General features: G+C 44.0%; 1 protein-coding gene across 2 annotated transcripts in view; it reads left to right on the plus strand.

Moving 5' to 3' along the window:
- Positions 1-22552, plus strand: part of OPRL1 (opioid related nociceptin receptor 1) — a 36080-nt gene extending 13528 nt beyond the window's left edge. The window contains exons 1-3 of one of the 2 annotated variants that reach the window (XM_084646147.1): positions 514-667; positions 16150-16505; positions 19644-22552. In XM_084646147.1, the coding sequence (XP_084502273.1) occupies positions 16160-16505; positions 19644-20167 (870 nt within the window). In that variant the 5' untranslated portion in view covers positions 514-667; positions 16150-16159 and the 3' untranslated portion in view covers positions 20168-22552. Of the gene's footprint in view, positions 1-513; positions 668-16149; positions 16506-19643 lie in introns of those variants that run through there. The other variant, XM_084646146.1, reaches the window with a different exon arrangement.
- The last annotated feature ends 204 nt before the right edge of the window (positions 22553-22756 follow it).

Consider the following 22756-nt stretch of genomic DNA (forward strand, 5'->3'; position numbering starts at 1 on the left):
TGTGATAGGGTTTCCAAGATCTGACCCAAAATACACGGGCCAGTCCCTCGGCTGATTCAAATTGGGAGTGCTGACTTCAACGAGGCTATGCTGATTTACGCCAATGGAGCTGAGAGATGTGAAAGAGCAGTGACCTCTTTTGTCTGTTTCATATCCCTTGTCATTCCAGACACTGCAGCCCTTACTGAACACAACTGTCTGCCGCAGGAGGGGAAGAGGAAGCGTGTCATTGCAGCTAGAGGTTTAGTGGGGGAAGGAATGCGTACAAGCTGCATGCAGATGGATGGCACCGTCTGGGTCTCAGTTAGATGGGATTATGAATAACCTAATCAAGAGAATCAGGATCCAGAGCCAAACGGTAATGCTAATGGCTCCCTAGGGCGAGAGGTTTCAGTCTGTCCCTTCCCCCTGCCTCTTCCCACCCCAGACATTTGTATTCAGTTTGTGACTCTGATGTCAGTGAACAATCTGTTCAGAAGTCTCATTTTTGCAGCCTGGCTGTTAGTTCAGTGACGGGGCTTCATGGATCTGATCGCTAAGCAAACAGGCCCTGAGGCTGGTAATTGTGGGGAAAGGTAGCTATGCCGTCAGAAAGGAAGCTTTGCAACATGCTGTGGAGATGGGCTAAAGAGCACCAGAGGATACATTATGCATCTCTGTGAAAGTGGTAAGACCTCAAAGTACAGGTGCAGGAAGGGACATTTCCATCTTCTCTCACCGCCTGACCCTTTGTGAGCTGCACCTCTACCCAGCGCACATGCTTTGGTCTAACATTGTTCAGGGCTTGCTTGGTGGTGGTGGTGGTGGGGTGAGGCAGAGCTGTAGGTTAATGCACCTGGCTTTTACTTCTGAGAGCTTCGGTTTAAATAGTGGCGAGAACAATACATGAGCCTGATCTTAATTTCCTCCCCAGTGGTAAATTAAAGCTTGGGTCTGAGTGTTATATTGGGAGAACAGTACAAGAAGAGGGAAAAATAAAGGCAAAAATAGGCTGAAAAGGGACAGGGAACATAGCAAAAATAATGAGAGAGCAAGCAAGCAAGGAGCTGAGACAAGAGAAAATCTAAGGGCAAAAGGGAGAGTCGATACACTGTATCCTGGGCTGCACTCAAATCAGGTTGAGCTCATGAGGGCTCTTACCCATAGCACAGCTTCCCGCTCCTTAGTCATTGAATGACCTTGCTAAAAACAAAATTGCAGGAAGACAAGGTTGGCAAACTCCAGTCTAGCTCCTGATTGAATCTTCTTTCAGCTCCTTATCCCAACCTCCTCACAGTAGCACCGGTGCACCTTCCAGCAGTGTATTAACTGACGCGTCCAACATCTGCCAGCTGTGATTCTTTCTTTGTCCTTCTCTCTCCCCAGGGATAAATTGTTGCATGGGGTTTTAAAAATATCCACTGTCGCAGATGCATGCGGTGCTGTGTGTTATTGAAGAAAAGGTTGAAAAAGTGCGCTTGGAATAAAGGGTGGTGGGTGTTTCATGTACTGTGTGTTGGGTAATAGCCTCAGAAGACTCCATACTTGTGAAACTAGACTGGCTCTTTATTAAGAGAATGATTTATTGCAGCTAACATTCCAGCCATGTGCACACAGACCGACTTCCTAGTGCCTCCTCCAGACTCTTCCTTCCTGCAACCTGAGTTCCTCCATCCAGGTCCCATGCAGGTTGCTATAGAGGGGTTTGTGGTGGTTCTTCGAGCCTGGAGACAACAAAGTCTGGCTCGGGAAGGGTGTGGTTTTGAGCTAACTTTGCACACCACCAATCTGGGAGCCAATGGGGCAAAGCTGGTCCCTCTGTACCTCTTAGGGAAATGAGCCAAGGGGCCATTCCAATTCCAGCAGCTGGAGATTGCAAGACTGTAAGGATGCCCTGGCCATACCCTCTGTGCAGGCAACTAGGAGAGTGCTGTTGGAGTTGCTATGGTAGGAACCTAGATGACCTCCTGAGGTCCCTTCCAACCCTGATATTCTAAGATTCTATGAAATATAACCCCAGCTGAGAATTGGTAAGGGGAGCAGATGGTAAATGCATATAGCTCCAACATGCAATCTTTAGTTTAGGATCAGTTACTACCAAATTTGAAGTTTTGTTCATCCCAAAATTTGAATTTAACACCTGTAATCTTTAGATCAACTAAATTCCCCCCCCCCCCATATCTAAAAAAACTAAAACACCTCACAGCAATTTGTGGACTTTGAGAGTTTGTAGACTAGGAAAGTTCAACCATCCCCTGATTACCACATCCATTTTATAGATGGTGTCCAGGGACGGGTAAATGACTGGCTCAAAACTACCCAGCAAATCAGTAGCAGAACTGGGAATTCCCAGTACCTCACTCTGGCCAGTGGAAACATTGCTCCCTTCAATACATTTCCTGTTCAATCTCATGCAAAAGCAGCAGCTCTGGCTGATTGCTCCTTCCCCAGCTGTGTTCATATGCTTATTTGCACAGGGACTGTGTTGATAAGGGAAACTGTCTCCATCTCTTAAATCTTACATTTCATTTCTGCCTTTGTTGGGACAGATTTAAGGATCTGTTGATCTGAGTTCCTGGCAAAAAATAATCCACAAAAGATTAATTGATTTTGCTTGCACTGAATATTCTGGAAGTGTTTGCGAACATTGGTCAGCTGGGGAGATGTTTGCTTTCTTGGAGGCTGTCAGAAAGCAGAAAGAGTGAGCTAGCTGGGTTAGCATGGGGTGAGAATTAATTCATTTTATTTTTTGATCATCTTGTAAGAGAACAGCCAATGCCATCTCCTCTTTCAGAAACCACTTAGCTTCCCCAACTCATCTTTAAGTGCTGGGCCAGATGATCATTCATTCTCGTCTCCTCTGTCCATTGTTGCAGAAGGGTGAAAGTATGGGAAACCTGTTAAAGGGACCCCAAAATTCGATTGGCGGCAGAAAACCCATATGGTATCATCCCCTTCTGACTACACCTCTATGTGTGTGTGGGGGGGAGGTAGGGGCTCTGCAGGATTTCTGAAACATAGCTGGGCAGGACAAGGGCACAGGTGGGGAAAAGCAGTTCTACATAGACTCCCCTCTAGAAAATGCCCATAGGAATGAATGCTGATTGTTCCCCTCTCTGCCCTGGGCTGGCACAAGCCCTCAGAAGGACTGGGGCAACAGCCAGGGGCAGATGGAAGAGCTTTGGCAACACAAGTGCAGAAGGAAACATTCTGGGCAAGGTGGAAAGGGAACCAGAGAGTAGAAATGAGAGTCTGGCTGTCTATATAGAAGCACCAGTCCTCCAGGGATACTTTGAGACTCACAGGATTTCTCAGTGGGTCTTGGGACAGGGGTGGAGTTGGGGGGCTATGTCCTCTGCTCAGTCCATGGGGACACAAACCCCACCTCTGCTAGATTTTTGACCCACTCTAGCTAGTAGTATGGGGAGGTGCATTATTGTTCTGTGCACACAGAAAAACAATGGCTCCCCCACCCCCTCAGTAATGTAGTGTTTTTTCTTTGTTGTATCATACAGGTGTTATGAATCTGAACAATATTCCTCCAAGTGATAATATTTGCAAAACAGGTCAAGGATTTGGGGGAGGGCGGTGTTAAGCTATTGACAAATTTCCTCAAACACAAACTCCCCTGAAAAGATCACTTGGATGAGCTTTCATGGTTTATCACTCAGCAAGGCTATTTCCAAATACATCCTTCAGATGTTAAAAACCGCTGTCCCGAACACGACAGCTTTCCTCCCTCTCAGAATGCTTAAGATGTCAAGGGATAGTCAATTATGGTCTGTTCATGTAAGAAGTCTACTTCAGCCTTTTCCAGGCCTTGGGTCAGCCAATGGATGGGTGATCAAGGGTCATTGTTACAATCTAGTGGAACAGACAGACGACCTACTGTAGGACAATGACTTTGACCTATGGAGTGGCACAGGGATGGTTAAAATCATGGCCAAATTGTGCAAGAGAACACTGACTTTTTGCAACGTGCTTTGTAATGCACAACAAATCTGTCTCAGGTGATTTCAGAGTAGAAATTACCCTGTGCTCTAGAGACTTTTGACTGTTAAATACCAAGGTTAAAGTTAATCTTAAACTAGGTATTTGTTTGCCGCATCAGTTTCTGGAAGCTTTGTCTAAAAGGCCAGCTGGAGTGCCATCTTTTTGGGCATCAAGGGTTTGATGGATGCTCAACAATTTTTCCTTTGAGCAGAGAGGGGCCTGAACTAAAACCCTGGATCTGAACAAGGTTGACCTTTAGATCTATCTGTCTGAAAGTTATTGGACTTTCCAGGGCCAGATAAAAACAATCCAGGCAGCTAGACTCACCTTTTTGCTGAGACTGCCATCAAGAATTGAAATAAATTCCTGTATCCCAGGTTGAGATTGCTAATTTACTTCATGTGGACAACATAACTGCTCAACAGATGATAGTGATTTTCTGTTACTGCCGAACTAGGCCTGCTCTGAACCATTGATCTTTATAGCCATTTTCCAATTTAACTTGGTTCCCAAATGTGATTAATTTCAAAATTCATGCCAAATTTCAAAAAAAATTACACCTACCCATAGATCTGATTGCCCCAGATTGGATGGCGTTCTTAGATCCTTCTTTAAATAGACTTGCACTGAAACAGAGCAAGCTCCAAACTGCACAGGGTCATCCTGCCTCCTAGATATGTTGGGTCAACCAGCTTTATTTGTTTCCCTGAAGAAAAGAAAAGAAACCAATCTCTTTCCCCAGCAGATCTGAGTCATACTGCTCTATCTGAAGTGAGCTGGAGTCTTGAGAATCTACCTTCTCGCTTGGTGTTTCTGTTTCTGCACCAAGAGGGGTTTTGTGCTTACCAAATATGGTCCAATGCTTCTTCTCCCTGGCAGATTCCTTTGATAATCACAGTCAAGCATTAAAGCCAACAGCTTTTTGCTTTTTAAAGCCAAAGACCTTTTTTCCATATTCAGTTGCATTTCTGTTGGAGGAACAGTCACATAAGCATCATTTTCAAGCGTCTGCAGTCTATGAAGCTCTGGCATCGAATATGTACTCAGCTAAGAGCCCTCTCCAAAAAGAAAATAGACTTGTTTTTTTGGAGTGTGCAAATGCTGGCTGACTGCATTGTTGAGACCAATATAATACAGCCACATTCCTTAAGGAGGCAGTCACACAGCCTTAGAGGCTCAATGAATTTCTGTAGACAAGAAACCAAAGAGACAGCTATGGGCTGGTGAGAGCCCCAGGACAGGAGGAGGATGCAGGCACATTTATGGAACAGGAAATTTCCCTTGGCAATAGAGCTATCACCAATTCAAATGAGCTAAGTAGGTTAATACAGCAACTTTCCCCCTCTGGCCACCTGGTTGTAAAACATATTCAGATCACCAGGGAAAATGAATTTATGGTGTCAGTTCCATCTCTTGAGCCAGATACCTGGCAATATCTGCCCAGGATTAGAATTCCAGTGGGTTGTTGCAGATCAAGATTAAGACGCATTAGCAGAGCTTTTTGGGCAAAATTCTTCTGCAGGCCACATCGTCAGCTCCTTGATTTCCATCAGCATTCAACTGTAACTAATAAAGTTGAGTGAAATCTGCAATTTCTGTCCTGCAGGAAATTCTGACATTTCAAGTTCTCTTTTCATAGAATCATGGAACTGGAAGGGACCTCAAAAGATCATCTAGTCCAGTCCCCTGCATAGAAAATATCCCATAGAAAATATTGATTTTGCAGAAACTGCATTTTTCATGGGAAAATCATTCTGATGGGAAAATCTAGTAACTAACGAGTGAATTCCCTACTTAATAATGATAACTGTTGTTATCTGTAGTACTGTACCACCGAGGAGTCCCAGTCATGGACCTGGACCCTATTGTTCTAGGTGCAATACAAAACCACTTCTTCCCCCTTTCCTAGATAGCTGGGGTCAGGTCACTGGATCAGTCTTTTCCAGGCTTGCCAGTCCAGTGCTCACTCCATAGCTACTCTGTTCTTCCATAAATAGTCTATCTGTTGATTTCTTGGCCAACCTCTTGTTCTCAGCCTGCGAATTCTAGTCTCAAAAGGTGCCCTAAAAGGACTCCCTTAATCTATCCTGGCATACATGCCCATGCTATCTCAGCTTCTTCTCTTGCAGCTTCTCTCTCATACCACTGACCCCGGTCTCACTCCTGATGACATCATTCCACAAGCATTCAGCAATGTCACTCCTTTCCTCTTTTCACTGCCCTCAAACATCTCCTTTCAATGGCTTTGAGTTTTTGCAAGTGCCTTTCTTTGGTCCTCCATGTCTCTGATCAGTACAGAAGAGCTGATCTTACCATGGTTTTGTATAGAGATAGCTTAGACTCTATGTGCATCTGTTTATCACAAATCACTCCACTTATCTTGCACCAGACTTCCCCTCTGTTCAGCAGATTTGCTTGCAGTTTTGCTGCTTTCTCCATTTGCTGCTAACCAGTCCCCATGGTATTTAAAAGCAGAAACCTGATTTAGATGCTGGCCCTCAGGGTTGACATTTTATCTGTCTTGGTTCTGTACAAGTCGCCCACAGGACTTCAGTCTTTTCTTTACTAATTTTGAGGCCACAGTTTTAGTTTGCTGCCTATAGGACCTCCACGTGAACAGGAAAGCAAGCAGTCAGAAAGGCAAGAAACCTAGCTTTAGACGAGCTATATAATGAGCTGGAAAACTGTCCTCAACTAGATGCTATACAAATATAGAATTAAAAGACAGTTCCTCCCTGAAAGGGCTTACAGTGTGACACCATAACAGCCATGTCCTCTTCCCTTGTCAGTTTATGTCCCCAGAACAGGTGTCCATTTGGGGGGTGGGGGAAATAGCCCTGATCCTTCCCCTCCCCAAGTGTTAATGTCCCTAGGAATTTACCAACATATCCTCCCTTCCATCTGTTGGCATATCGGAATACCTCCTGCTCCCTTCCCCTGCCAAGTGATGTGGCAGGGGGATGTCCCACCCTCAGCATGTGTTAGCCCTCTCATGTAGTGTGGCTGCCACAGAGCACCTCCTGTTGGCTGAGTGTGGCACTGCTGGTGCTCCCTGCCTCAGTTTCCTCCTCCCCAGGGTTTTCTGTCTGTCCCGGAGTTCATGTAGCTGATCCCTCCAGCAGGATTCCCCTTTTGGGAACACAAACACAAGTTGACATGAACACAAATTCTTTTGCCTCTTCTGGGCTCAGCTCACAGTTCTTCTCACTCTCATCAGAATGCTGACTCCCAGGGCTTTCCCCCACTGGGTGTCCAAGTACATCCATAACCACCATGGTCTTCCACCCCTCCAGGGCTTCTCCTTGGTTCCCTGTTCCTCTTGAAAAACACCATCCACAGGACTGCCTCCCTGGAGCCTGGCTCCTGGAGTTAGTTCCACTCCTGTGGCTTGGCTGTCCTCCACAGCTAGTCCCAAACTGCTGGGCTTCTCCCTTTTTAAAGTCCCACACCCAGCACAGGTGTGGCAGGGCTGGGTGAATTAAACAGGGTTGGCCAGCCCCAAGTCTCTTGGCCTTTAAATGGCCATCCCACCCTGTTACACCCTCTATTCCCCATCCCAGCAAACACATAGGGTCCCCTTTAAAAGTATCATTAATTAAAATCGGTATATATCTTCCCAAATGGGATTCAGGACTGGAGGGAGTACGCTTTGGAGTCAGGGCTCCAAATGCAATTGACGCTGAGGTAGCTGGAAGCTTTTCCCTTCTGTAGGTTATTGAGCAGGTGAAAATCTTTCCAGTTTGTCAAAGAGCTGCCAAACAGCCACTTAGCAGAACGCACTCTATGTATCAAACTTATGTGTAGCTAAGAGCTTTCTTCCTTTGTGCAATCACTGGGAGGCAAGCTATGCATTTGTAACTGAAAACAAGAATAGAGAGCCTGTTGGAAATTCAGTTTCCCATTGATCCGGTTGTAGCAAAATGAGACAAGTGTAAATCACTTTAGCCTCTTCTGATTACCTGAAGCCTCTTGAGCATAGGGGAACAAAGGTTCACTCTCATCTCTGGCACCCTTGTCGTGATATTATTACTTTGCCTTCTGACATTCCTTTCCTGTTTGAAGATAGAGATTGGTCTGAGGTGCTAATCAGTATCAACAAAATGGGGAAAGGAGCATGCGCTGGTTAATAACACACATTATTCTGTCTGTTACCAACAGGCAATGATGCAGCAAACACCCATTAGTGTGGCAGATGGCCGGACAGGACAGGACTCATTTCAGATTGGTAGGATTAAAACCTTACATTAGGATTGTCATTGTTTAAAGGAGAAGTTGGTTTTGTGGTTAGGGTGCTGCACTCAGGAGTTCTGCGTTCAGGAGGGTGTGTGGGATAGGATATTTCAGGCGAGGTATTTCTGGTCAAGCTAGGGATGTATTAATGCCATTGTACAAGGCACTGGGAAGACCTCATCTGGAATTCCAATCACCCGTGTTCAGGAAAGATGAATTCAACTGGGAACAGGTAAAGAGAAGGGCTGCTGGGATGTTCAGGGGCATGGGAAATCTGTCTTACAAGAGGAGACTAAAAGGGGCCAAGTAGAGTGAATGCCAAAGCACCCAGTCAAAAACCTAAATATCGCACCTGTGAGGACAGTGGTGCATGCCTGATGGACGGCGCTGTTGGGTGTGTACCTGAGGGACGAAAACACATTTCAATAAAGCAATAATCTTCAGTTTCACGTTTTCAAGGTGGGAGGAGGCTATAAACAAAGAGGACTTTAAAAATGATCAAACCCCCATTACCTTGGCCGTGACCTTATGTAAAGTGAATGCAAAGCCTGATGCCGAGGCTTGCCCTAATGGTGCATGGGCATCCCATAGATTCCTTCTACAAAAGTTCCAAGGCTCTCTTAAATGTATTTGGAGGCCAAAGCTACCCCTGAGAGCGCAAAGTTCACTTGAAGGTACTTTTGCCTTCTCTTTCCGTTCAGCTGTGCTGGGTCACACACTAGTGCATTTGAGCATCTGGCTCGCTGTGTATAAGAACAACCAACGTACAGGACCTTGAGAAATAGGCCAGCTCTCTAGATGGCCATTGTTTTTCCTAAATGACATGAGTGGTGCAGGGCGGTGGTGGGCTGAGGATTTTTATTTCTCAAGAGGATCTGCTGGGGTGTTTGCCCATTGTTAAAGGGGAGGGAACGGCCCTTTAAGTGCAAAGAAATCGTTTGTCGGATTTGTTTTGAGATATTTGTTTGTGAAAAAATTGTGTTTTGGGAAGAAGCAGCCCACGTTCATCTGCAACTGGAGACTTTCTATCCCGTTGTGTTGCTCTGCTCTGTGGATCGTGAAGCAAGGCGTTTGTAATCTCCAGGAGATGTTTCTTCCATGGCATGATACTGGCCTCTCTTCCTTTTAAAGTAAAGCAGTTTATGAACCTTTAACATGGAAATAGTTGAGGATTGGTCCTGCTTTGAGCAGGGGGTTGGACTAGATGACCTACTGAGGTCCCTTCCAACCCTGATATTCTATGATTCTATGAAATATAACCCCAGCTGAGAATTGGTAAGGGGGGCAGATGGTAAATGCATATAGCTCCAACATGCAATCTTTAGTTTAGGATCAGTTACTACCAAATTTGAAGTTTTGTTCATCCCAAAATTTGAATTTAACACCTGTAATCTTTAGATCAACTAAATTCTTATGTTAATCATTTCACTATTGATCTGAAGGCTATTGAGATCAATGGGAAGATTGCCACTGAATTCTACATGCTTTGGATCAAGCCCCTAATGTACAAGAATCCCTGCAGAAGTTATCCAGAACAATGCCTATTAAAATGAGTGGAAACAAAGGAAGATCTGTTTCAAACCCCACCCCCGCATTTCAAGTGTTACTCCTCGTGCCTAAGAGACAGCACTGGCCATTCAGCCTTGCTGAATGCTGTCAGATCATTCTCGGAAACACAACCTAGGGACAGTGCTACTGAGAACGCCATTTAACCGAATCTAAGTCTGCAGAAAGGATGGCTGTGGGGGAATGCTGCCCTGCCTTTGTGATAAATGATTAGAGCCTGCCTTTTATTTACCAGTGAGCCAATGAAGTGGCACTAGAAATAATCATAGGCGTTGTTTAGCTATTTCAGCTCAGCTAGTGGCCAAGCTGCTGACTTCTGAGCCATTTGCTGCCTTGCAGATAGCTTATCGGGTAAAATTCAGAGCAGCATTATCCTACCTGGGCGATATGTGATAAACTCCTGGCTTAAGCCTTACTGAGACTATGTCTACACTTGCAGAGTTTTTGCGCTGTCAGTTTCACCAGTGATAGTGAACTGGTCAAAGAAAAGTGCTGGTTTGTGTTCTCACTTCCACAGGCGTCAGAGGGTGTTCGCATTTGCAGCACTTCCATCGCTGATGAGAGCAGCGCCCTAGGGCAGCTATCCCACAGTGCAGCTCTCCCATTTTGACGATGGGTCTTGTGGGAAGGGGGGTGGGTGATTGCGGGGCATCCTGGGTCCCTGCACAGTCTCCTCTTCCCAAACCCTGATCAGCTCCAGTCGCTCAGCATTGCTCCAAGCAAGGGATCTTTTTCTCCCTGGAGCAAGATTTGTCACCTGGCCAGATTATAAGTGAGCACTTGCCAAGAAAACAGGAAGGGGAGTTTCAAAGTTCCTGGGGCTTTGCAGGGGGACGGGTGGATGTCTGTTTACCTGGCGTCAGAGTGGTCACCTAGGCACTGTGGGAGATCCTGCAGAGGTTAAAAGCTCTGTAAACAGGAAGACCATGTCTTCACTCGCACATCACCACAAAAGCATCCCCAGTAGGAGCCGTCTGCCTTTCGTGGAGGTGGTTTTCTTTCTTTCGGAGTTTCACTGCAAAAAGTCATTGGCAAGTGTAGACGCTCCCACGGTTTTTGGGCTAAGAAGGGACTTTTTCCGCTTTAAATGGCAAGTGGAGAGATGCCCTTAGTCATTTTTCAAAAGAAGTCACCTGAGCCTTCTCAACTGGTGGTAACCCAGTTTACCATTGGCCGGGATGTGCTTGCTGTGTCAGTACATTGTGGCATGCTGGCAGTGAATACATTTGGTAGTACTGAGGGAGACTTGGGGAAGGCTCATGTTTGTGTGTGTGTGTTGTTCGTGGAGTTCATCTCAGAGTATATAACTGGCTTATGTATTCGGGAGAACAGGTCTGTCTTCAGAGCTGCTTCACCCTTCCTTCCTATTTATTAGAGAGTTGAAAGAGAGTGTGATGGGGGTGAAATCAGCTGGTTGTCACCCTTACACCATAACAATGCATACATTATCCATTGGGATATCGGGGATACCCACCATAAATATATGAGCATGATGATCAGGGGTCCTAGTTTTCTGTGATATCCTCCCCCCAAATTCTCCAATAAAAATATAAAAATCCATGTTTTTCCGCGATTAAAATGAAATCTGACATCTGGAGCCCCACCACCTGGGGCTAACAGCTGGAGAAGCCCCACTGTCTGGGACCCTGGAGCCATCAGTCCAAGCCCTGCCGCCTGGGTCAATTTCCCATATTCCTATGTGTGCGCTGGTGGCAAGGGGTTCTACTGTATGTGTTTTTATTTTTTCACAAAATATTAAAACTAAAGATTCTCTGTAAAAATGCAAATCCCAGGTTTTTCTGGGGCAAATTGTTTTCTAGGATCCCTGATGATGAACCCCAAAGCAAAAGAATGCCTGGGGCAGCTGTGAGATATATGGCACCCCATGAGATGGCTCTCTCAATATTTCCAGCCCACTTCTGCAAACTCAGGAGGTTTTGAATAGTTTGGATGAGATCTGAATAAGGGGATCTTACCCAAATCAAACCCCACAAATGATCTGAAAGTCCCCTGTGATTGAATCTTACCATCAATCCTTTCCTAACACTGGGAGAGATTAATTCCACCTGTCTGATAGGGGGAGAATGACTTATTTGGCTGATAGTATTAGTGTGGGTTTCCCCCTCTTTCACTGGTGGGCATAAGCTAGAAAAGCTGCTGATATTCCATCTAAAACTGCTTCTATTATGGGAGAATATTAATTCCAGGCTCATCTCACTGGAGTTAAAAACAATTTAATATTTTGTCTTAATTATTATTATTATTGCTTTTAGAATATTTAGTCAAAAATGAAAAAGTCAGAGCCTTTGGGGGTGTTTCAATTTTTCTTAGCTGTCAGACAGTAAAATTAGTCCCATAGGAAAGAGCTGAAAGAATTTTGAAGCAGAAATAAATACCAAAACTCTGTTGTCTTTTTGCTTTTTCTGATGCTTGAGAATCTATAAACAACATTCCTCTCCATGGAAATCTGTTTGTTACTACAAATTACTGGAACATGTTCCCACCTTTAGTTATCTCATTACACTCCACAATTGCATTTTTTTAAAAAAAAAAAAGAATTCATATAAGCTCTTTGCAGTGTTCCGGAACGGTTTTAATAATTTAGATGCATAGACAGGTTCCTATTAAATAAACCACTAAATAATTGGGAATTGATCAGGGAGCAGTTGAGCTTGAAGATAAAATTATGTCATATTTGAGGCTGGTAATGGGCTGTACCTCCCACAGCACTTGCCAGTTAATTTTGATAACCAGAAAAAAAAGCCACGCAAATTATTTCTTCATGCCCCTTGACATTGTTTAAAACACTCGAATTCTATCCATAGTGGTCTGCAACAATGGTGCAAGACATACAGTTGTGGCTTTTTTATGTAACCTTCACAGAGGCGGATGTAGGTGTCCATGAATTTGTTGATCTAATCACCACCCACAGAAGGACTCAAAATTCTACTTTTTAATGCAAAACCGGTCAGACCAAGAAGCTTGTTGGCTCCTGATTGTGGAGTAACATGCACCTCCAACTTCAATATCCTGTGAAGAAATCCATCAGTGAGAAATCATAAGACAGTCTGAGGGAGGCATGGTCATGTGCTAACTGCATGCATGCAGATATAGACAGGATATATATATAAAGTAGGACATTTAGCTGTGTAGGCAAAGTCCATCAATATTCAGGGCCTTCAAGGCTACGATCAATTAGAGAGCTTGAAACATAGACCTCAGAGTCTGCAGAGCCAGCCAAAGCCCTTATTTTCCAATGTTTTCTGGTATTTTCTGAGCCTTCTGGATGATTGAGGTTGTGCAGTATTGTACATATACTTTACATACATTGAAGTATGTTGGGGGATGAATGGCTGAATACAATGAAGAATGAATGAAAATACCATGCAAAGTATTTGACTTCTAGCTTCAAATTCTGTTCTACATGCATTCTTTTATCACCCTCATCAACATAGCATCTGATAGTTTTCCAGTAGTGCATAAGTGACACAACTAACATCTGTCACGCATGGTTCATGAGAGCAGCGTAGTGTTATGGTAGGCTATTTGTCTTTTTTTCTTTGTATGTCCATGGTGCTCCATGTCTACATGAGAGAAGGCAGGTCAGAGAAATATGCCTTGCCTTGTGAGTGGCATTGTGACGTTTGTGACGGTCCTTGGTTCCTCTGGGAGTTTGTTCCATAGGCTCGGACAAGCCTCCAAGAAAGCTCTGTTTCCTGCACAGATGTGGAAGAAAGTTCCATTGTGCTCCAGAACTCAAGGTGCTTTAGGCTGCAGCTGACGTTCTACAGGAAAAGTGCTTTCACTGCCCCTGTAGCTAATTATGGAGGTGCCATTTGCAGCCCCATAGTTAAGGTTACGTCTTGTGCAATGCAGAGGGAGTCAACCTGTAGTTATATATGAAAAAACACAGCTTATCCTCCCCAAAATTACAGCACTTACTCTTTAATAGCTCTCCTTATATACAGCTGTTATTCCAGCACCTGTCACCAGCACTAAACATGAATAGAGCTGGGTGCAACGTTTCAATTTTCAAAACCATTTCAAGACATGTTTACTGTTTTTTCAACCAGCCTGAGAAAACAATGATTAAAAAGTGCCACCTACACTTACTTTCCAAGGGAGCAAAACGAGACAGGTCACCAGCAGTTGTTGGTTCATGGTTCCCAAGCCCTTTCATATTTCTGCATCACATACAGATGATTTCCAGGCTTAAGGAAATGTTACTGGTCCAGTGGGAACTTGTGGTTCACACCTGAGCCGATTAGTTCTCAGTTCACTCACTGTCTACAGCTGTTTGTGCTTGCAATCAGTGAAAAGTCTAAACACCCTTGAGCCTTACCACTGTTACCACTATTTACTTTCAGCTGCTTTGCACTGCCTCTAGTTTGAAGAACTGCTAAACTTTTCATCGGTGTCAGAGTCAGATCTAAACATGCTCCAAAACAAAAAGAAGAAATCAATTTCTATTAGGGCTGTTACCTGTCCCAGTTTTCCCAGGATTGTCCCCTTTTTTAGGTAGCTGTCCTGGGAAATCCTATAAGGCTTTCTGGGACCTTAAAAGCACAAGCACCAGAACTGGGAAGGCCAGGTGCCCCCACTTTTTAACAAAAGAAACATAAGCGCAGAAGTCATGTCCCCCGTAGATTCCTCCCACCCCCCCAGCAGATTAACAAATTCTGCTGGGGAGGTGCTGCAATTATATCTTTTGCCCAACAGGGGCTGCTGTGGCACCAGGAAAGAGGGCAGCTGGCTCACTACCAGAGCAGCCAATTGAGGAGAGAGAGGGGTCACTTTGGCCTTGCCCTTGCCCCCCAATTCTAGAAAGGCTCCAGCATCCTTGCTTTAAAGTCCTGGCTTTTGTCCATTCTGAGACCTCTGGCTCCCCCAATCCCTCGTGGTTAGAGTGGATAGTCAGCTGTAGGCTTGGTGATTTCTGATTTCCACAACATTTTTTAATAAATACAATGCTATAAATACTGAGCACAAAGAATGCTCACAAGAATTAGCAGCGCTGATTTCTAAAATTCGCCACATATTCATGTTCTTCCCTTTCTAGAAGAGGCTGCCAAGGTTTTTATTTTATTTTTAATCTCTCTGTCAAGATTTAAATGCCAACAGATGAAAGAGGTTTATTTCCAGAACATCGTCTGCTTTAAAAAGTCCTCTATAGTCATAAATATGATTTGACACTGATTAGTAGCAAATGCAAACATAAAGCCAGCATCTGACAATTTGATGTTTGCGTTTGGTAACAAACTGTCCACAGACCACACTTAGGCCAAGCTGGGGATTTGTAGGTTATTAGTCCACAAGTAAGCAGTATTTTGAGCTATTATCATTCATATTTGCTTTGCATTGAATGGAGTGTTTGGAGATCTCTAATGAAACCTGCAACGAGCCTAAAACTGCTGAAGGAATTAGAAGCCCCTGTACAGAGGATGCCGCTTAATGGGCAACCTTCTGTCTTAAGAGATTGCCCTCAAAGTATCCACAAACATGATAAGCACAGTTTACTGTACCTTCATTGGAAAGCCTTTTCTGTTAAACCACTGATTTTTCCAAGTCCTTAGCTAGTTGTGATTCACTGTTATTTCAGCCCTGAGTGCATTTTTACAGAGAAATTATACATTTGAAAATAGAGATTTAAAATGGAGATGTTGAACCCAAAATGTGGGATGCCCAGGTTAAAACATTTTTAGACCTGATCTGGCTGTCCATGAAGTTAATGGGAATTTGGGCATTGCCTTCAATGGAACAGGATCAATCCCCCCAAAAGCACATTTCTTCACTCCTTTTAATAATAATACCTTAGATTCGGAAAATAGATTTTTAAAAATATCATTTGCTTTTGACCATTTATGCCGTTTATATTTTGCACTACAATTAGCCTGGGGAGACAATGAAAATAGATGGGTCAGTTTTATCTTCTGGTTCTCTTGCACTAGAGCACTGACATCTGTGGCTTGCAAACATGGCAGGGGCTTAAGTCCTCTCCTTCCGATCTGGTGTTGCATTGGAATTTAAAAATCTAGAAGTGTGTTAATCAACACTGTGCTTGGGAGAAGCCAGCAAACCTTTGGGAGGAAGAGAGGTGTCTCCTGCTGGGTTATTTGGGCTGGGCATTGGGAAGGAGGTTTTAGGTATAAGTCTTGATCCTGAATGGATCTGGATGGACAGTCCCATTGATACCAGCGGGAATCCACACAGGCACAGGGCTCTGCCTATGTGGATTTGATTGCACGATCCGGGTCACAATTTGTAAATGGTCTTGTGTTCCTTCTGGAATAAGTGTAACTCATTGCCGATGCTAGTCCTATCATAAGCAGTGGGGCTGGAAATCAAGTGGAAATCTGTATATCGATCTCTCCTTTGTTTTAGATTCACCAAGATGAAGACAGCCACAAACATTTACATCTTCAATCTCGCCCTGGCCGATACCCTGTGTCTGATAACCTTACCCTTCCAGGGTACGGACACGTTCCTAGGGTTCTGGCCATTTGGAAACATCCTCTGCAAGATCGCCATCTCCATTGATTACTACAACATGTTCACCAGCACTTTCACCCTGACCATGATGAGCGTGGATCGTTACATCGCCATCTGTCACCCCATCAAAGCGCTGGATATCCGTACCCCCCACAAGGCCAAAGTGGTCAACATCTGCATCTGGGCCCTGGCTTCAGTCTTCGGTATCCCAGCTATGGTGATGGGGTCAGCAGAGAATGAAAATAATGGTCAGTAAAAGTGAACTAACGGGATATTCTCCAAACTAGGACTCTGCAACCATGTAATAGGTGCACAGGGTCCCACAGTCTCTAGCTCATTAAGTCTGGTACTGTAACAGCCCTTCCCTCCTGGGCAAGAGTTATGTTTTGAACCACAATCTTCATCGCCACAATACAAAATATTACTTGAGATAAAGTACTAGTTCCATTAGCTAGTAGCTGTAGTAGGCTTTTATCCTCTGGTGATGAGAGCAATGCTGCAGGTGATTGGGGAAAATAATCCTTTCCTACCCCAGTGGCACTCAGTTTACAATCTGAAGCATGAGACTTGATTTCCCTAATGTTACATATGCATCTGTTATCCACCCTCCTGCATGCAAGAGTCCCTCGTACAATCTTACAGAGGGTCCTTTAAAAAAAGAGTGTTCATTGTGATCCTTTAGTATGGACGGATACATCATGGTGGAAGTAATTGTCTGGCAGCTCAGCTGGTGGATCCTGACCAATCAAAAAATGTAATGACAATCTCAAAGCAATCGCTGCCGGGTGAGAGTCAGAAATGTAACACCTTTACCGCTGTCTTCCTAGCCCATTTCCTTAGAATCTTTCCGTTCCTGGAAATTCTGAAAATCCTCTTGGTTTCCCACAACTTAACCCCTCTTTCCCTGAAAGGCTTTCTATCACAGCCACTACGTTTCTAACTGAAGGGGGCTGGATGCAGGATCCCTTCAGAGCCCACCGACATTGATAGTCAGTATTCACAGAAGCTATTGTAACGCCGGCAGACCCCGGTCATTGGTGGGCGGGATCGAACCTGGGACCTCTCTGTGTGCTACTAGATGGGGTAGAACACCACAGCCAGGAGGCGTCTGGGTTACACTATCACTCTTTAAAATCTCTGCAGCCAGCAGTTGCCATGTCCACACTGTTGAAACCATAACAATTACTGAGCCAGGGAAGCTAATCCTTATCTTGGCACCCAGACTATTTTTTCTAAACAAATAAATAATTAATTAAAAAATAAAATAAAATCATTGCTCCGGCCTTTGCCGATTCTCGTTTCAAGTAGGCTGAGAATGATGAAAAGACCATTATCTTCAGCCCGTTCTTTCCACTTGCCCACAAGCCTCAAGGGACCAATGACCTTTCCTGACTGCTTGCCCAGCTTGAAATGAGGTGGGTAAATCTTGGGCTTCTGGGGTTGTAATTTTCACTTTAATACCATCCTTAGCATGCAACTCAAATGATCAGCACAATTTTTGGAATTGAGGAGGAGGAAGAGACTGTATCTGTGGTGCCATAAAACGCAATGAATCATATTTCATGAACTTCTGGTCAATTAAACCTGACACATTTCATGATCTTGAATGGTCCCTTTCGAATATGTGTTCAGTACTTATGCTAAACTATCGGGTCAATCTTTTATTTAGCTGTGACGCTCTCACTACCTGTCCCAGACCTGAAGAAGAGCTCTGTGTAGCTCAAAAGCTTGTCCCTCACACCAGCACACGTTGATCCAATAAAACATATTATCTCTCCCAAGTTGTGTCTCTGCATTTCATCAACATACTTTCTAAAATTCTTCCTAAGCACTTGTCCTAATTTGTGGCTACATGGGAAGCTGAATGCTAAGGCAAGATGCCTAGAGCTGTTAGCTGTCCTTATGCTTTCACAAATTTGGTGAAAGGGTCTCTTCCTTAACATGACATCTCTTTTTTTTTTAAAGCTCCTTTGAGACAGCAGCAGTTGTATCACCTACATGTGCATTTATTCTCAGTGTGACAAGGAAAGTTTTAGCCCAAAGGGTATCATCCTTTAGACATGGCTTTGTTAATGAATTACACTTGGAGTGCCTTTACATTAGAATCATAGAATCACAGAATATCCGGGTCCGAAGGGACCTCAGGAGGTCATCTAGTCCAAATATCCAACCTAAACCTCCCCCACTGTAACTTGAGACCATTACTCCTTGTTCTGTCATCTGCTACCACTGAGAACAGTCTAGATCCATCCTCTTTGGAACCCCCTTTCAGGTAGTTGAAAGCAGCTATCAAATCCCCCCTCATTCTTCTCTTCTGCAGACTAAATAATCCCAGTTCTCTCAGCCTCTCCTCATAAGACATGTGCTCCAGTCCCCTAATCATTTTTGTTGCCCTCCGCTGGACTCTTTCCAATTTTTCCACATCCTTCTTGAAGTGTGGGGCCCAAAACTGGACACAATACTCCAGATGAGGCCTCACCAATGTTAAAAGAGGGGAACGATCATGTCCCTCAATCTGCTGGCAATGCCCCTACTTATACATCCCAAAATGCCATTAGGCGCCTTGGCAACAAGGGCACACTGTTGACTCATATCCAGCTTCTCATCCACCATAACCCCTAGGTCCTTTTCTGCAGAACTGCTGCCTAGCCATTCGGTCCCTAGTCTGTAGCGGTGCATTGGATTCTTCCGTCCTAAGTGCAGGACTCTGCACTTGTCCTTGTTGAACCTCATCAGATTTCTTTTGGCCCAATCCTCTAATTTATCTAGGTCCCTCTGAATCCTGTCCCTACCCTCCAGCGTATCTACAACTCCTCCCAGTTTAGTGTCATCTGCAAACTTGCTGAGGGTACAGTCCACGCCATCCTCCAGATCATTAATGAAGATATTGAACAAAAACATTCTCTGGGAATACTGATATTTCTAGTTTAAAGACAGTTACAGTGAGACAAAAGGGTGCTGGAAGAGAGAAGGAGTGAAAACTTCCTGTTTGACCTTTGGCAAGTTGCTTATCGATCTCTCTGTGCCTAGTTGCCCATAGAAAGCACCATGCTTTAAAGGGTAGGTCCCTCGACTGGGATTCCAGAGACCTGGGTTTTATTCCCAGCTCTGAAACTGAGCTGCTATGTCTCCTTGGGCAAATCACTTCACCGTGCCTCTGTTTTCCCTCCCACCCTTTGTCTGCTTAAATTGTAAACTCTTAGGGGCAGGGCTGACTCCTGCTCTGTGTTTGTACAGAGCCTAGTGCAACGAGGCCCTGAACTGTATTGAGCATTAATAAAATAAATGAAATTAGCAACAAAAGTGACTGCAAGTGAATTATCGGATTTACAGATGGTACCATGTTGTTCTCAATACAAGTTGTTGTCTTTTTCTTTTCTTTGCAGAGATTGATTGTCTAATTAAGCTCCCTAAGCCTGTGGATTACTGGGATCCAGTATTTGGGATTTGTGTCTTTCTCTTCTCCTTCATGATCCCTGTGTTGATCATCACCATTTGCTACAGCCTTATGATCCGGCGTCTTAAGAATGTCCGCGTCCTCTCAGGCTCCAAGGAGAAGGATCGGAATCTGCGGCGCATCACTCGAATGGTCCTGGTGGTGGTTGCTGTCTTCATTATTTGTTGGACCCCCATTCAGATTTTCGTGCTGGTCCAGTGCCTGGGTGCAAAGGCTGAAAGCGAGCTCGAGTTAGCCATCTCATGCTTCTGTACTGCACTGGGATATGCCAACAGCAGCTTGAACCCTGTTCTCTATGCTTTCTTGGATGAGAACTTCAAGACATGCTTCAGAAAGTTCTGCTTCCCCACCGCCTTCAGAACAGAGCTCCAGATGTCCAACAGGATGTGCAGCATTGCAAAAGATGTGGTTTATGCCTGCAAGAACTCAGAGGGGACTAACAATCCAGCATGACTAGGCATGGAAATTCCCATGGTGGCTGTCAGCCAGCAGAGCCCAACGACCCCCACTTCAGAGCTAACTCAGATAACAGCTCTTTAGCAGGAGCTTTCGGACCCAGAATTGGAGACTGGAAACCTAGGGGGCAAATAAAGGAACTGCAAGAGCATGCAGAAAAGTGAGCCATTTTGACACCTTTCTTATTACACCACTCTCCCCGTTAAGTACTATATTTTAACTCAGCCCCCCTTTAAGTCCTAGGAGCCACTAACGTCATGCACATTGCCTACAGTTATAAAGAATTCAGGAATTAAAGAGTCAAACTCAGACTTTGCTCCTGAGGCTTATTTTGCCATTGCTGCTGGAAAGCAGACAAAATGCTAATAACTTTTCTTGGTTGAGTTATTTCAGTGGCTCATCAAATAATATGGATTACCGAGTGCTTGTGTGTGAATTTTAGGCCAGTAGCATCTCTCTGAAATGAGGCTTCATTGATGCCAAAGCAAGGAACAGCGGTGAAACAAAACAAAGATCATTTCCAGAATTACTTATGACTGGGATGGGTGTGGGGAATGCAGACACTCCAGCCAGGAAAGAAAGAAGACTGGACAGCGTCACTGCATGGCTGGATATCTCAACTCAAAGCCACTTAAAGAGAAGTGGACAACTTCCAGTGAAGGAACATACTAAAATCAAACCGTGTGCCGCAGAGGTGGGCGGCAGGGCGGGAGGGGTGTGAAGGGATTGTAAAAAATGACAAACAATAGCTTGGAAGGGGTAGAAGGCAAGACAAATGAAACCAATGTCAATTCAGAGGAAAGAGCTGAAATTGCTTTTTCTATATTTTCATTATAACAATGGATTGTACTTTGTGTGTGTGTGTGTGTGTGTGTATGTGTGTTTGTGTATGTATATATACACACATATCTATACAGATATATAATTAATATTTCAACTTGCCAGACATTTCTCAGAGGCATTTCCCAATGGAGTCAAGATGAGGTTAAATCAATGGAGTGGCTTAATATGGAAATACATTTCAAGTTAGTTATGATGGCTGTCCTGAAGAAAGTACTGATATTTTAACAGCAAGGCATCCGAAAACACTCCAAATTCCTCTGGTATCCTCCCTTCTGGTCCCTGTAATATGGACAAACAGTTCTACAATCAGATAAGCGTTGCTGACAGAATTCTGGAGGAGGGAGCCTTTTCCTCCTCAAGTGCTCTGGGCTAGTGGGCACCCCCACACAGCTGTGCGTCGCTTTTATGACACAGCAGACTTGTCACCTCAAGTGAAACCATCTGCCCTGTTGTGTCATTAAAACATGAACGTGTTTATGAAGAATAAACCACTCAACCCTCCCTCCATGAGATGCCTCTGAAAATGGAAACTTTTCTTTCTGTAGCACAAGAGACCAGGAGACTGGGAGCGGCAGAGAGTGGAAAAAAACGTTTCCTGACTGGCTGAAAGCAACAGGACTTTTAAAACCAGTTTGAGCTGGGGGCGGGAGGCTCCAACTGAAGGAGGCAGCAATTCTTGCACTTCATAGCGATTGTACAGATTTTCTTGTGCTCTGTTCTGCGAAATGATGTATTTTTAATGTGTTGATATGCTGACATTTTAATGCTGCACTGTTCTTTATATATATGCTGGATGAGAACACAATGTTATATTTCTGTGTAAAGTTTTTCTTTTTCGGCAAGGCTTGGAGAACCATTACAAATCCTAAATCACACACCTAGGAACCAGACCACTTGTAAACTATGCTAAATTGAACATGGTCTGGGAACCAGAAGGAGTCTCAAGCATTTGTCATGGGATTTAAAGGGATATAGTAGAAAACTTTGTAATTAATATTTTCTATTAAGAATTGAGGGGGGGAAAAGACAGGCCCAGTAAGTACTTTGCAATGGATAGTTACCCCCCAAACAATTGCAACAGCAATGAGGACTGATATGATTACCCATAGTAAAAGATCAAGCATGCAGAGAAGTAATCATTTGACACATGCACACTTATATATATATTAAAAGTTGGGTGGCATTTTTTAAACATAAATGATTTTGTTATCTTAACCTATGCTCAACAATCCTACAGAAACAATGTACTCGGTAAGTGTCTGCCTACTCAGCTTTTGGATAATTCGTGGCCTTTGCCGTGAGTGTGTTATACATTCTGATTTATGCTCAATGGAATTTGTTATAAGAAGAACAACTGCAACAACAATAGAAGCTTTATTGTACTGTGCCTCTGGAAGTAAAGAATCATGGCTGACTGAAATGCAAGCCCTTTAATTATCTTCTGAAATTGTTGTGGTGGTATATTTGAGCTTATGACTATTGCAGTGTAAATGGCAATTTCCTACATGGTTACTTGTGCTTTAATAAAGGAAAATAAAGTCCTGCACTTTTGAATGATGTGGAATGTGATGGCTTAATTCTGTGAACTGCCTGGTTGTTGCCACAGTGGAACTACCAGAATATTTAAAGGGTAGTAGCCATTTATGGGTCAATCCCAATCAGTAAGATTGATGGGGTTGATCCCAACACCCACTGAAGTCAACGGGAGTTTTTTTTTATGTTACTTCACTTGAAGCAAGGCAA

Source organism: Lepidochelys olivacea (assembly GCF_965140295.1).
Source record: "Lepidochelys olivacea isolate rLepOli2 genome assembly, chromosome: 13".
Taxonomy (NCBI): domain Eukaryota; kingdom Metazoa; phylum Chordata; order Testudines; family Cheloniidae; genus Lepidochelys; species Lepidochelys olivacea.